We start from the raw sequence: 16,830 nt of genomic DNA, 5'->3' as shown, positions 1-16,830 counted from the left end.
CATGTCGTCCGTTCTTTCCTGTCTTTCAGATAAAACATTAAACTGAGGTCTCATCAACCAGAAGAACTTGGAAGCTTTGGAGAGAGTGCAAAGAAGGTTCACCAGGATGTTGCCTGGTCTCAAGGGTGTTGGCTATGAGGAGAGGTTGAATAAACTAGGATTGTTTTCACTGGAAAGACAGAGGCTGAGGGGAGACTTGATTGAGTTCTACAAAATTATGAGAAGCATAGACAGGATGGATTGTCAGAGGTTTTTTCCCAGGGTGGAAATGTCAATTACAAGGGGCACAGGTTCAAAGTGAGAGGGGGAAAGTTTAAGGGAGATGTGCGGGGAAGTTTTTCACACAGCGAGTGGTAGGTGCCAGGAAAGCGTTCCAGAGGAGGTGGTGGAAGCAGGCACATTAACAGCATTTAAGGGGCATCTGGATGGGTACATGAATAAGGAGGGAATAGAGGGATATGGACCGAGTAAGTACAGAAGGTTTTTTTTTAGGTTAGTTAGGGCATCATGATCAGCATGGTCTTGGAGGGCTGAAGGGCCAGTTCCTGTGCTGTACGTTTCTTTGCTCTTCATTCTCATATGGGTATAAAAAGATCTCATGACACTATTTGAGAATCAACATAGAATCAGTTTCACAGATTATGTAGCCACATGTGAATTTATTAAAGTAATTTAAAATCTAGGAGGTTTGAGTTCTCTGCTGAGGGCTTTCATCTGAAAGATTTATAGGACAAAGGAGGGGGAGTGGAACTAACTAAATTGCACTCTCAAAGAGCTGGTATGGGCTTGTTAGAGCAAATTGCCTCCTTATTTTCTATATCCATTCTATAATTCCTTGATTCTATTTTATCATAGAACTTAACCATTTCACATTGTGTGAATTAGAATCAATCTGCCCAGCTTGAATTTGAACAATTTTTTATCAGTTAACTGTTCTCTGGTGCACTCTCCATGGCAACACCTCTACCAATCAGGGTCCACTTGCCAACCAATCAGCACTCTCCTGTTGTTCCCTTTACTATTGGAATTCTTGCAAATTATTCTGATGAGTGCAAGACTTAAAGCTTCGACAGCATGTCTCTTTTTTCAGCAATACACAACCAGAGATGTTCATCCTATCAATGTTAATGGACTGCAATTGAAACATGAAAATAAAAGGGCAAAATGCTATCTTTTAGCATCTCCTACTTATAATTAATTTTAATTGTCTTACTTACAAAAACAGTTACGTTTTAATTTAATTTAGTTATAAAGCAAAAAGAAGTACTGGTTAGTTCAGTTGGTTAATGTGTGATGTTTGATAATACCAAAGACACAGGTTCAATTCTTCTATCAGCTGAGGTAGGTCTTTGGGGATTGTCTCATGTTCGTGCTCCATTGTGAATTCATGGCATTATTGAACCATGATTAGCAACATGGTTACAACAATGAGGATGACGACAGAAAAGAAGCAACAAGGAGGAGTAGGGTTGAGACAGGATGGATTTAGAATATAGAACAGTACAGCACAGAACAGGCCCTTCGGCCCACGATGTTGTGCCGAGCTTTATCTGAAACCAAGATCAAGCTATCCCACTCCCTATCATCCTGGTGTGCTCCATGTGCCTATCCAATAACCGCTTAAATGTTCCTAAAGTGTCTGACTCCACTATCACTGCAGGCAGTCCATTCCACACCCCAACCACTCTCTGCGTAAAGAACCTACCTCTGATATCCTTCCTATATCTCCCACCACGAACCCTATAGTTATGCCCCCTTGTAATAGCTCCATCCACCCGAGGAAATAGTCTTTGATTTCTCCACAGATCTGTTCCATTCTTTGACAGTTAGCTAAATTGACTGTGGGAAAGACTAATATTTTTGGCTGTTGAGGTAAGGTACCAGCAAATAACAACCTGGCAAAACATTGCCAAAACCTTCACACTGTAACTTGGAATGCTGTGTAATCTGGACTCTAGCATATCAACTCACAGCTAAAACACTTAGAATATGCTTAAAATACAGCCGTGATCTTGTCTCATAAAATAGAAATTGCTGTTGACACAATTATTGATCACATGTTCAACAGGTTATCAGAAATGGTGGGCAAAGTGATGAAATCTGAATCTAATAAATGTATGCATTTATCAACAACATTAATTTTCAGGCAATAATTATTATTGGATTTCATAATTTTACTGTTCGATTCAAAAAGTCAGATTTATTTTTGAAAAGGCCATTTTTGGAACTATAAATGCATTGAAATACATTGTATTTCCTAACTTTAATTTATTTTCCCAACTACTTTCCGGACCAGAACACGATATTATGAAACTAACGTAAGGTATGTCCTTTGATATCGACATTATTGAACGGGTCAAATAAATTTACTTTCCTGACAGCTGAACATCACAAATGTTATACAAAAGCAAACTACTACGGATGTTTGAAATCTGAAATATAAGCAGAAAATGTTGGAAATACTCAGCAGGTCAGGCAGCATTGTGGAGTGAAGAACAGATTGAATGTTTCAGATCAATGACCTTCCAACAGCACTGATCTGTATTTCCAGCATTTTCTGTTTTTATTATCATAAACTCTAACAAAGCAAAACAATATTTAAGTATTAAAGCATTAAATTTTACAAATATATACTTAAATATTAATTACTTTCCTGGCAGTATTTCATTACAATCATAAAAGTTTTGCTATTTTTAAATTTCATTTGTATTTGTGAATTGTATATATTAATAGCAAAGTGGAAACATAGAAGTAAAATTGTATTAAATAAAGACATTCTGTTTTAATGCTACGTCTTCTTTTGCTATAGATCAGATTCAGGTGATGGTTTTGTACCTACTATTTGTCAAGAGGAACAGAAACCAGATGACTGGTTTGAGGATGAGCATTGTTCAGGAGATCAGGAATATTTCAGTGGGGAGGAGTATTGTGAAGCGGACAGCGTACAGTCAGTGGACAGGTAAGATACACTCACAGTAACTACATCCGCTTTGCAAATCAGCTAAGGAAAAAGGAAAGCTCCCTTTCTTATGGAAGGCAATGAAACATTCAGCGCACACGTATGTCCATTTTTAAAATAATTCTCGTGCTAATGGGATGGGGAGTTAATTTTCATTACTTGCTCGCGCAGTTATAATGATTTTTCCCATTGTGTATCATCTGTGAATATACAGCAAAGGAAATTGCACCCAGATACAAAACCAAAATTTTAACAGTACTTTAGGAATAAAAGATTACTGATATATTACTGATTTGGGTACCATATGTTGGAGTTATAGGGGTGGAAATCCACCTGCACCGTGCTGAAAAACAGGCACTACATCCAATCTGTACAGCCATTGTGCCCACTGCCATATTTGCCGGGGCCATTTTTAGGTTGATACAGGTATTAGGCCCATTAAATGTTAATAACTGCCCTAACACCTGGTGAAGGAGCCCTCTACAAAAATAATTCCCATCTAATGGGGCACATGTCAAAATTACAAGGAAGCATCGGGGGCGACATGGTGGCACAGTGGTTAGCATTGCTGCCTCACACGCCAGGGACCCGGGTTCAATTCTGGCCTTGTGTGATTGTGGAGTTTGCACATTCTCCCCATGTCTGCATAGATTTCCTCTGGGTGCTCCAGTTTCCTCCCACAGTCCAAAGATGTGCAAGTTAGGTGGATTGGCCATGCTAAATTGTTCCTTAATGTCCAAAGATAAGATGGATTAGCCATGGTAAAGGCGCGGGGTTACAGGGATAGGGTGGAGGGGAGGACCTGTATGGGATGCTTTTTCAGAGATTTGGTGCAGACCAGATGAGCCTCTTTCTGTAGAGATTCTATGGAAATTTAAATATGTTAATCTGATTAAAGTACTTCACTATGTGAATGTCTTCTTGTGTTCCTTTTCTTCTACTCCTGTATAAACTGAAGACAAATACATAGTGACTATCAGAATCAAATTCAAAGTAATGACCTGGATTTTGAAAGGCCAAAGGGTTATCATCATCCCTGTGGTTACTATGAAGAAGATGAGTCTCGCAGTTATATTGGATACCGACGTTCACCAAAGAGGCGATTGCTCCCACCAACACCTACAGGTGAATAGTTTCTGAGACCAATTTAATTAACAATTGATGTATGTTTAGTTTTATTTTGTGTTTACATCTGCACTTTCTATTTAATGATTGGAGTTTGATAGAAAATACTGGAAATAACTATTTCAAGTTTTCAAAATGTAAGTCTAGTTTGTAGGAGCTTATTGTACTTTTTAATACATTCTGCTATTGCTGCAAACATTATAAATATACAAATCTTTCCAGAACTTTCAGAAAAGACAAGTTTTGTCTTTCACTGGTTAATAGAACCGGGGGAACTCAGTTGTCTAATATGCACTAAATCAGTTAAAAGAATATTTATGTACAAATAGATGGCATAATTTTGAAGACCATTTTCATTTTTCACATTTGATACATAGCTTCAAACAAGTAAGAAGGCTTTTCTCTCGTACATTTTGTTTAATTGAAACTTAGGACATGGATGTTGAAATCAATTTGCTGGGCTGTCAGAGCCAGTGGCGGATAGTAAGGATGAAAATGATGGGTGAGCAGTACTTTGTAGAATAGTGGGCTCAGGCCAGAGAGTTGCTGAAGTTTTTAAACAATGAGGTTAAGGGAGGTTCATGAGAAAAAAAGTCACTCCCCAAGGAGATGTAGGTATTGATAGACATCAACAGGGTTGCTGGCCAATGTTCCATTTTCTAAGAAGGTCTTGATATGAGACAGAAAGCTCAGTTCAGATTTGAGCAGAATGCTGAAGTTTTGGACTATCTGCAGCCTATGATGACAGCTAAAGACTTGATGGATTAGACCCAGAGGTGCAAAGGTGAAGGTAAAAGGCAAAGCGAATGACTTCCGTTTGCTGATGTTAAGTTGCAGTAAATTCCAACTTATCTAGAATTTAATACTTACTAATAAATCTAAAAGTAACATATTTAACCTGATATCAAGAAGAAAATATGCAATTTATGTAATTTAATCTCATTACAACTTTGTTTATCTGCTACATTTCTTCACTCAGCCTCTGCACCAAACAACTTTACATCCTCGGTGATTTCAAACTCCATCGTAAATCTCACACTTTCCTCTGAGTTAATTGTCCTCTTAACCGCCCCAAATCTCTTCATCCATATAAACTGTGCAGCTCACAGCCATCCAATTAATCTTGTGTGATCTTACGCATCCCATCATACGTATAAAGGCCATTTCTGATCACGCATCACCTTCTTCCTTCCTCATCTCCCTTCCACAACCCAACCCTATCTTCTACTGTATCTTCCCCTGGAAAAAACTACACCCCAATTCACTTCTAACTGCATTTTTACAATCACATTGTTTTGGCCTTTGGCCCTCTGTTCACCATAACATTTCTGTAGCTACTGATGCGTTCAACTGCATCCTTACCTTCACTGAAAGCTCCATTAAGAACCATTACTGTCTCTCACCTTGACCAGCACCCCAGTACAGTTTTCATCTCCACTCCCTTAAATCCAAGGGATGCAGACTTGAAAGAATGTGACTGAAAACTGGTTTAGCCATTGACCATCAGATCTGGCTTCATTCCATAAAGCAGTATTTGGTCCAATTCCAGGATCATCTTGGAATGCAAAGCTATAACCCCAGCTTCTCTTCTCTACTACAAACCATCTTCTCTAATCCTTCTCGCCTGTGTCCTCCACCGTCACCTACAGTAAGTGCAAGGAACTCATAGACTTCTTTGTCACTAAGATCAACAACATCCGATCAAGCACCTTTTCCCACCAGTTTTTCCCCTTCCACTAACCTACTAGGCCAGACCTCCATTAATGCTGCCTTATGCCTTAGCCCTGAATTCCCATCTTTCCCTGGTATCTCTCCCATCACCCTTCATACCCTTCCTGAGCTGATTTTGTCCAATGAAACCCAGCTGCTGCTCACTTGATCCTTTCCTCACTAAACTGCTGTCCACTCAACTTCCTCTCCTGGTCCACAGGTTAGCTGATATTGCTGATCATTCTCTTTCCTTGTGACACCCCCTTTCCTTTAAATCTGCTGTCCTCTCTTTAGAAAACTGACCCTTGAACCTCACCATTTGTGCAAATTGCTGCCCTGACTCCAACTTCTTCTTCTCCGAAATTTGTGCTCACCTTTCCCAAAACTCCAGGGACGAAAACTTGAGTCTGCATTTGCCATCTGTGCAAATGCTGGCAAGGCTGAATATCCAGAGGTCGCACTTTTCGCTGGTGAGGAAGTGATCTTGGATCTTTCCCAGCCCTTGCCGACTGCTTTGCATGCATTTTAATCGTATTAACATGTCCCCCTCGACATATATTAACCCCCTGCCAGATATTGACACCACACCAACGTGATGTCACGTCGGTGCAGTTTATAGCAGGTTCACACAGATGTGAACCTGTGTTGGGGGTCCCCCCAGGGGCGTAAAGGTAGGTATAGCACTTGGGGGAGAGAGACATGGCCGGTAGTGCCCTGGCAATGCCCCTTGGCACAGGTTGGCAAATGGTGTGTCCCAGTGGGAGCCTCATGAGGGAGAGGAGCTTAATGATGCTGTTGTTGTGGGCTGGGTGTGGCTCGATAAGGAGGGGATGCCGGCAATGGCCGTTGCGTAGTTGGGGGTTGCCGGCTCTAACTGTGGGGGGGAAAGAGAGAGAAGGGACCAATGATTGCGGGGATGGGGAGGGAGAGAGAAGAAGCTGATGATCGTGGTGGGGGAGGAGCTGATGATCCCAGGATAGTCGGGGTGGGGGGGAAGGAGAAGGGACCGATGATCACCTATTTCCACCTCTTTGTTATGTCAGTCCTTGGACTATGGACTATTACTATGCATCCCTGGCTGATCTCCAAAATTCTACCCTTGGTAACCTTGAGGTTGTCCAAACTCTGACGCCCATTGTTAATTACACAAAGCCTCAATGCCCTGTCACTCCTGTGCTCTCTGATCTACATTGGATCAAGCTTCGCATCCTTTTCGAATCTGTCTACGGTCTCACCCCTCCCAATCTCTGTAACCTCCTCCAGAACCACAACCCTCCGAGATACCTGTGCTGATCTAATTCTGGACACTGAAGCATCCCTGATTTTAAGCATTTCAACCTTGGTGGCCATGCCTTCAGCTGCCTCGCTCTTAGCTCTGGAATTCCATCCCTACATCTCTCCACATCTTTACCGACCTTGCTTCCTTCCTGTAAGGCATTCCTTAAAACCTACCTCTTTTTAATTACCAAGTTTTTAGTTGTCTGATCTAGTATCTGCTGATTTGGCTTGGTATCTTTTTTATAATGAAACACCTGGGGATTAGTTCTTATGTTAAAGATGCTATGTAAATATAACTTATTATTGTTATTACATTTATTCAAGTTTGAACAAATTTGCTTTGACAGGAAATCGGAGGCCGTCCTTCAATTTTGAGTGTCTACGCAGGCAAAGTAGTCAAGACGATATCTCTCTGTCTCCTATATTCCAACAGCGTACTGCTCTGCCACTACATTTAATGCAGCACCAGGTAAATATCTCACTTCCAGTACTTCTGTTGATACTTCACCTGATGTGAAAATGATCATATAGTAGTTCATCCAAGAGAATTGTTCAAATGACTAAAGCACAATTAAAACAACTGTAAAATTTCTGCAAAAAATAGAATTTCTTCACTATGAAGCTCCCTCAATAAGTTCTGGTAATGAGTAGGTGAATGGTGCAGACTAACAGCATCCCAGGCTCAATCACTTATTCGTAGTGATGTAACTGGCCACTGTGAAAGTGTGTTTTTTTTTAATTCTTCCATTGGATGTGGATGTCTCCGGCAAGTCCAGACTTTGTTACCCAGCCCTGATAGCCTTTGAACTAAATGGCTTGCCACGCCATTTCAGAGGGCAGTATTAATAATCAACCACATTACTGTGGATCTAGAGTCACATGAAGGCCAGACCGGGTAAGGATGGCAGATTTCCTTCTCTAAAGGACATTATGAACCAGGTGAGTTTATACAACAATATACAATAGTTGTCATTGTCACCATTACTGAGACCAGCTTTATATTCTAGATTTTATTCATTGAATTTTAAAATTCCACCAGCAGCTATGTTGGAATTTGAACCTGTTTCCTGACAGCGTTAGCCTGGGCCTCTGGATTACTAGTTCAATGGCATTACCACTATCTCTGTATTAGAGCAGAAGCAGGCTTGCCTGTGATATAGCTTGTGCTGAAATAGCCCACTTACACACACTATCTACTTTCTTAAATTAAGACTGGCATTTGGATGAGATACCAGGGGTAATGATGCCAAGAAAGGACCAATGTCTTCAGGAGGCAAAAAAACTGATAAGGGAGGAGGAAATAAATTCCAACACATTACATGTGGTTTATGACAACCAGTACATTTTAATTTAATTAAGATGTCATTTCCACAAAGTATCCACTAGAAAGGGATGTAATTTGCAATTATGGATGTTTCATGCAGCATTTCTTAAAGAAACACCTTAAGTGCCTATCTTCTACTGTAATCTATCCTATTTTACTTACAAGGACAATGGTACATGAAATGCAACATGATTATCACGATCAATTTCATCACAATTCTGCTCAGTTACACAAATAGAGAATAAATTTGCTGAGAACTTGATTGGTGGAGCATATTATAAACTGGATAACCAAATAAATCAGAATAATCAGTTTTAGGTAGCCATGTGCAATCTGCCTATCTCACTACTTAAGGCTTTGTGAGCAGTGTTGCTCATAGCTTCATCATCAACCCAGAGAAAATGGATTCTTTATAAAATGCATTTTTTGTAGTTCAACAGCCTTTCAGCTTGAAACTTTGAGCAATCAATATTTTGTTTCACAATTTTTAAAAAGATAATTTAATCATAAATGTTTATGTAGGAGTTAAATGGGAGAGAAGTCCAAAGGTGTGCAAGTTAGGTTGATTGGACATTCTCAGTTGCCCCTTAGTGTTAGGGAGATTAGCAGGCTAAATATGTGGGATTACGGGGATAGAGTCTGGGTGGGATTGTTGTCAGTGGACGCTCGAAGGGGGAAATGGTCTCTTTCTGCATTGTAGGGGTTCTATAATTCTATGAATGATAACTGCAAATGGGGTGGAATTGACTGCAATATAAAGGAAATGTGATCATAAGACAGATTGCTGATTCACTACTGTCTGCTTGGATCCATGACCCAATATAATCTTGGTTTTGTTCGAGTAATATAGAATATTTACTGAGCTTGCAGAGGTATATAAAACACAAACTTTATTGGATCACATCTTGTTGCTCTAGCTGCAACTTCCCCAAACAAGACTGTACAAGAGAAAGCAAATAATTTGATGTTGGGCACAGTACATGATTAGCACATTAAACAGTTAGAATTAACCTACTACACTACACCTAAGATGACTTTCACCACTGATGATCTGTGAGGGAAAAGTAAGTGGTAAGAAGTTCAGTGGTAGTGAAAGAATCACAGATTTGTTCTGTGGACCTTGTTACTATTTTCATACTGACAGGCATTTAGTCATTAGGAGGAGGACTGGAATAAGGAACAGCTTGGATAAATATAAATTCAGAACTAATTGCTTCATTATTTTACAGTGGCAGTTAGTGTTTGAAATTTCTCTTTGCCACTATAATCAATGAATCACAAATGGATTGGGAGACAACTACTTAACTTAAATTCTGGTTTATTTTTGCGAATAATTACTGAAAATTATAGATTCTGCAATTATATTTGTATCATTCATTTCCCCCCGCATGCATAAACAGGTGATGGCTGTGGCTGGAATGGACTCTTACAAAAGTAGAAGGCTCTCACCAGCACGGTCAACGCGTTCGTGGGCAACACCTCCAGCTACGCCACCCAGCAAAGAACATTCACCATACTACACTCCACTGATCCGCGTGGATCGTGTTGAATCCAGAGAAACTATGAATGGTAGCCTTCCCTCAATGAGCAGGAGCTCTTGGTATACTGATGATGTTGACATTCCTTACAAAGTCTATACCCCGACGAAACTAGCTGTTCCTAACAACTTTCTACAACGGTACTATGAGAAACGGGGGAGTGCCGACAGTCTGGTGGAAGCTGTAAGTATTGAATCTTTTGGTGTGGTATGATATGCAGTGAAGAGTTTCAAGAATGATGAAAAATAATCTCTATATGAGCTAGTCCAAGATACTGTTTGTGATATTTGCTCACCATTCCCCCAAGTATGACATTGTCCTTCAAGCAAAAGTGGAGTTGCTGGCACTGAGCACTTATCTATGACTTCCACCAATAGAAAGTGGTTAATCAGCACAAGGGTCAGTTTGAATGAGATGGATTTTGCTTCCCAACAGAACCTTTTGCTGATATTCAGTTAATTCAATGATGTAGCTTGAAGTCTGTTGATATTTACCCAGCTGAATCAAAGATGCAAAATTCAGTTTGTGTCTCTCTTGGTAGAGGTTAAATATATAATTATCTAAATTAATAAACCACTGTGCATGGAAATCTCTAAATTTGATTAGGTGTCATGTGCATGTTACAGCTTGAAATGGAGAAACTGCTGCTGATTGATAGCATATTCTGAATTCCAGTTTTGTTACACCAACATCTATTTCAACCTCCCTTCAACAGCAAGATAATGTTAATGGTGGCCAACAGTGTTTGACAAGATGGAGTTGACTACCTGTTGCTTGTCCTTGTTACGCTTCTAACATATTCTTCATTGTGTGGGAGAAACAGCACGAACTTAGGTCTACTGACTGACATCACATTATTACCAAAGAACAGCTTCTCATGTTGCAGCATGCAGTCCTTGATGGCAGCAATCCTGCTGCACTGCATTAGGATCAGACTATCAACCTGTCAGGGGGGAAATTCAACATTAGCTGGGACACAAACAGGCAGTAGCAGATTAGATCCCTATTGATTATAGCAAATAAGGAAGTCTATGGCCCATGTTTTTCTATAGAGCAGTCCAATCAGTCTCAATACACCCTATCTTCTTTCCATTGAAGTCGATGACAAGCTTGTGACACCCATCCTCAACCTTACCTTGCCTGTAGAGTGAAAGACATACTGTATGAGTATTGCCATTAGGGCAGCACAGTGGTTAGCACTGCTGCCTCACAGGGATCCGGGTTTGATTCCAACCTTGGGTGACTGTGTGGAGTTTGCAAGTACTCCTTCTGTCTGTGTGGGTTTCCTCCAGGTGCTCTTGTTTTCTCCCACAGTCCAAAGGTGTGTGGGTTAGGTGGATCGCCCAAGTGAGGTTGTAAAATCCAGCCCTTAGTGTCCAAGGATGTGTATGTTAGGGGGATTAGTGGAGTGAATGTGTGTGTTATGGGAATAGGGCAGGGGGGTGGGCCTGGGTAAGATGCTCTGTCAGACATTGGTGCAGACTCGATGGGCCAAATGGCCTCCTTCTGCACTACAGAGATTATTATTCTATAGGATTATTGGGGCACAACTAGCTGGGCATGTCCAAGGCCTCCCTACAATATGCCCCACAAACACATGACATTGGTATACTGAGTTTTTCAAAAGTTTGTCATACAAGGATTGAAATTGGAGGAGAGATAGCATTAGTCTTTGTCAGATGCGGAAGACCCAGATGAAGAGGCATCTTAAAGCAAGACATGTCCATAGATCTTTGAAGGTGACGTCACAGGTGGAGAAGGTGGTGAAGAAGGCATATGGCATGCTTGCCTTTATAGGACGGGGCATAGAGTATAAAAGTTGGGGTCTGATGTTGCAGATGTATAGAACGTTGGTTCGGCCGCATTTGGAATACTGCGTCCAGTTCTGGTCGCCACACTACCAGAAGGACGTGGAGGCTTTGGAGAGAGTACAGAGGAGGTTTACCAGGATGTTGCCTGGTATGGAGGGGCTTGGTTATGAGGAGAGATTGGGGAAACTGGGATTGTTCTCCTTGGAAAGACGGAGGATGAGGGGAGACTTAATAGAGGTGTATAAAATTATGAAAGGCATAGATAGGGTGAACGGTGGGAAGCTTTTCCCCGGGTCGGTGGTGACGTTCACGAGGGGTCATAGGTTCAAGGTGAAGGGGGGGAGGTTTAACACAGATATCAGAAGGACATATTTCACACAGAGGGTCGTGGGGGCCTGGAATGTGTTGCCGGGCAAGGTGGTGGAGGCGGACACACTGGGAACGTTTAAGACTTATCTAGACAGCTATATGAACGGAGTGGGAATGGAGGGATACAAAAGAGTGGTCTAGTTTGGACCAGGGAGCGGCGCGGGCTAATTGTTCCTGGTTTCTCGTTTCAAGGCTTCATTCTACAATCATCTTGCTGGTGCCAGTACAGAGTGAGACTGCGGATAGTTGGGAACCTGTCTCGGGGGCAGGGAATTCATATGGTGTTCGTGGAAGTGGAAATGACTAGGGTTGGGAAGCATTTTCCGATCGGGGCCATTGTGATCTCCTGGACTCGTTTCGATCGCCTCAGGGGGTCGGAGAGGAATTTCCCAGATTTTTTTTTCCCCATATTGGCCCTGGGGTTTTTCACTCTGGGTTTTCGCCTCTCCCTGGAGATCACATGGTCTGGAATGGGGGGGTGGGGGTAAGTTAATAGGTTGTAATGAACAAAGCATCGTAGCTGTGAGGGACAGCTCGGTGGATAGGATATTGGTATGTAGATAGGCTGGAAAATTGGGCGGGGATCCTGGATTCAGGATTCAATCCTGGACCGGGGAGCGGCGCGGGCTTGGAGGGCCGAAGGGCCTGTTCCTGTGCTGTATTGTTCTTTGTTCTTTGTATGTGAGTGAGGATGTAAATGCACAGCAATTCCAGTGACCTGCTCATCCTCCTGCCCTAAAATTTTACACAAAGTTGCATTTATATTCTTCACCACTCCCTTCATCCTGCCTCGATGAATTGTTTCATTTAACTAACTTCTATTTCAGTGACAAATTGATTATAACCTTGAAAGCCACTGTAAAAGCACCATGTGATTAAATGATGAACCTAACTCCCAACACACTAATGCCTTTGAATTTATTTCATACCCAAGTGTGAAACCATGGTACCTTTTTATCTCAAGGTTTACTTAGTTTTGCCTTGCGAGTGGTCTCAGCAAAACCGGTGGAAGCCTGTCATTGCACATGTTGGAATCCTCAAGATGCTCATGGTTTGACTGCACAACTGTACCTCAGCTGCTACCAGGCCTCTCTGTGTCTTACTTGGGTTAGAGGTTGAAAAGGTGGTAAGGAGCAGATGTGCAGGAATTGTAAAAGAGGTTATCACATACTCCTCCTGTCGTGATACTGTCTTTCCTGTTGGGTTTGCACAAGCCCTTCCATTGATCTATGGGAGAGGAAAGCACCATCTATTTAGTCTATCAAACTGTGTTCAAGGTGGACTCTTAGTTCTCAGAAGTGAAGTCCCATGGCAAACATTTGAGCTGACGTGTTGGTGACAGAATCCTATTGTTAGGACCATGTTTTAGCATCCCTGGAAATGGACACACTCTTCAACATGAACTGCGGAATGGTGATGCCATGAGAGATGACACATGCTGGGAATGGATTCTCACACTAAGCCATCATCTTCCAATTCCTGGTGTAATTGATTTTTGGAGAGAAGCATTTGCCTTTCCCTTGCCAGTTCCCATATGCCCTTATCTCTGTTCCAATTACCAGATCATCTGTTGTTGCGATGTCGATTGAGGGGTAAGTATTTGTGAAAATACCAGGGATAAGGCCCCTGCCCTTCTTCAAAATATTGCCATGGGCTCTTTTGTGACCACCTGAGAGGTCAAACAAGGTTTAATGTCACAGCCAAAAGATGGCACCATGTTACTTCAGCATTAAACTGGAGTGTCAGCCTTGATTTTTGTATTCAGCTTCTGGAATGGTATTTGAACCCAGAACCTTGTAGCTTAGAGGTCAGAGTACTACCAATTAAGCTGAGGCTGATGCTTTTCTGCTAGTGTTTGATACTGTTTAAAAAATAGCTCTAACATTTTGTTTTGTTTATGAGATGGTTTATTTTTAATGGAAGATAAATGACAATACAATATTTAAAGCATTGGGAATACAGTGTACCCTGGAAAAATATTGAGCAGAGCTATCTACAAAAATATTTAGCATGCTGTTTCAATCTTGTGCAATATATTTTCTCTTTAGTAAAATCTACAGAAGTTGTGTTCTAATCATGAGATGGAATTGTCCAAAATTCCTGACATTTCAAGTTATTGGTTTCAGTTACACTTTAGAGAGAAATTTTGGCCCTTTCTGCTGACTACCTGCAATAAAATATAAGGCAACGATATCATTGGGAATAGTTCCACATGCCTCCTCGATGTTGGTTTAACAGAGTTTGGGAATGGATTGTCTGTTCTCAGGAAATGACTGGGCCTATCAGAGAATCTCAATTAAACATTAAAATTTTCCTGACAAAAGTTCCAATTCTAGTTTTGAGTTTCTGGGTAATTCTAATTTGTATAATCTTGGGTGCTATTAAAATGCACCAGAACACAAGTCACTTAGCTGGTTCATTGCTTACTGTCCTTCAGTTTGCTATATAAAGAATGCCTGGTTTTGCAAGGTTAATAATGACATTACTTTGCTTGTTTTGAAAGGTGCTAATATCAGAAGGTCTGGGACGATATGCAAAAGATCCAAAGTTTGTTTCAGTTACTAAGCATGAGCTTGCAGACGCCTGTGATATGACAATTGATGAAATGGAAAGTGCAGCAAGCAATTTATTAAATGGCAATCTTCATAATGGAACTAGCGGAGACATGTTCCCTATTAAAAACCGGCGTGACTATGAACTACAAGATTATGGTCCTGGATACAGTGATGAGGAAGCTGACATTGGGATATATGAAGAGGACCTAGGTGATGAAATGATATGCATCACCACTTTATAGCGTTTACTGTGGAAGACTTGTTTATAGAAAAAAATCGAAGCAAGTGCCCCACAGTCAAAGAATTCTTATGGCACTCGCTAGATCAAGTGACCAACAGAGCTTCTTCCAAGTGATGGCACTCTGATCACTTAGCCTCCATTTTGTCCTTCAGTACAGCAGTGTGATCAGATCAGAACTTGGTCTTTCTAAAGAAATATATCTGACCATGAACCAAATCTAACCAGCACACAAAGTTTTACTGAGGACCGAGGAGAAAAATCTTATGATGAAGTAAAGCCACATTTTTACCATCCAAGGCTACATAGTTTTTCTCAGTGAGAATGTCATACAACTGGCAGTGTTAAAGAAAGCAGTGTATTATTTCTGTGATGATGCATACAGTTAAAAGGGAAGTTATTATAAAGGTGATGACAATCAAATATGACACATGTCATTACCTCAGAAATACACTTGGACTTATGGCTGAGAGCAAGTGTTGGCATATCAAAAAATTTGAAACTATAAAACATATCTTTTCTCTCTCATTTTTTTCATGTAAATATGAACCATTCTGAACAGCTTTTTAAAATCCTGCAGCAGATCTGAGAAAAGTTTTTTTGGGGGGTGCAAATTAGTTATTTTAAAAAATATTTTGTGAGTTTACATAGGATATATCATTTTTGTCTTACTGCATCATCTGCTGCTTTGGAGAGAAAGGCTTATTTTCTGGCTATTAAGAACATTATGGCCAACCTACATTGGAAACAGCAATGGCATTCATGTTATTTTCAATAAGATTAATTTAAAGCTTATAAAGTAGTTTTCTTCAATTGCAAAGTAGAGAAATTGTATATGGTTGTAACATACAGATAACAAATTTGTATTTGTAAAGAGATGTTCTATATTTTGTAATCCTGGTACTGTAACTGATAATCAGCAATATTTATGGTTCCAAATTACTGTCATTTATTCTATAGATTACTGTTATTTTTTAATAGAAGTACAAATTCATAAGTAAATGTACTGATAGAGCTGCCTTTTCTTTGTGTATAATGCAAGTTTAACTTTAGGGTTTTGTGCGAAGTCTGGAGCCAAAGGAAAAAAATCTTTGGCAAGTAATTTTTAATTAAAGTAAAATATAAACCTAACTTTACACAGGATATGCAAAGATAATTTACTTGCACTCTTGGAATGACAAATATTTAAAAGTATTTTAATCTTTAGTATGTCTCCATATTTCTTTCTAAGTCATAGTAATTGACAGTTTTCACTGCGTCAATCATTTTACTGAAAGCTTTGCCACACTGAAGCAAAACCATTTGAGATAAATTTTAACTTGAATCATCTAAGCAGCTCCTTTCAGTTTTTTTTAAAAATGTGCGTGGTTTCTGTAACACGACCTCTGATTTTTGCATATCTTGTTTAATACAATTGCTCACAGCAGAAAGAACTTACAGTCAACATGTACAATTCTGTCTGCCAGAGATTAGCTATAGCTTTCTGCTAATGTCATTATTAGCATTCTCAACATATTGCTTAGGGCTATAAATGCATGCACCCGAAGGTAAGGTTCCTTTCGTAACACTCCTTCAAATGACATTTCATCAGCACATGCATCAGTATTTTGAGTTTAGTTTAAACTAAATGTGTCCATTTACACATTTTGTTTCCAATGCATAAAATACGTCACAGAGCAGGTCTTTCTGAATTATCTGAAGATGCTCTTTTTGTGCTATGTACATTTTCAGAATTTTTAATATATATTTTAAATGATGGCCTGTTTCACTTGCAGGCACATCACTAGTATCAGCCACTAGAATCTTTTAAACTGTATGCATTTTTAAACACTTCTGTATATTCTACTAGTAACAAGAACTAAAGCAAGATATTTTACCTCAGTCAGGGATACATAGGGTTTTAAATTGTTTTTAATTCCATAC

General features: G+C 40.1%; 1 protein-coding gene across 1 annotated transcript in view; it reads left to right on the top strand.

Annotated features, from left to right (window-relative positions):
* Positions 1 to 15,029, top strand: part of cacna1db (calcium channel, voltage-dependent, L type, alpha 1D subunit, b) — a 335,919-nt gene extending 320,890 nt beyond the window's left edge. The window contains exons 38-43 of the mRNA XM_078209623.1: positions 2,297 to 2,323; positions 2,810 to 2,959; positions 3,918 to 4,084; positions 7,420 to 7,541; positions 9,797 to 10,117; positions 14,618 to 15,029. Of these exons, the coding sequence (XP_078065749.1) occupies positions 2,297 to 2,323; positions 2,810 to 2,959; positions 3,918 to 4,084; positions 7,420 to 7,541; positions 9,797 to 10,117; positions 14,618 to 14,911 (1,081 nt within the window). The 3' untranslated portion in view covers positions 14,912 to 15,029. The remainder of the gene's footprint in view (positions 1 to 2,296; positions 2,324 to 2,809; positions 2,960 to 3,917; positions 4,085 to 7,419; positions 7,542 to 9,796; positions 10,118 to 14,617) is intronic.
* Positions 15,030 to 16,830: the final 1,801 nt, after the last annotated feature.

Source organism: Mustelus asterias, chromosome 3 (genome assembly GCF_964213995.1).
Source record: "Mustelus asterias chromosome 3, sMusAst1.hap1.1, whole genome shotgun sequence".
NCBI lineage: Eukaryota > Metazoa > Chordata > Chondrichthyes > Carcharhiniformes > Triakidae > Mustelus > Mustelus asterias.
Note: the sequence above shows the minus strand (reverse complement) of the source record. Positions and strands in the feature narration are given on the sequence as shown.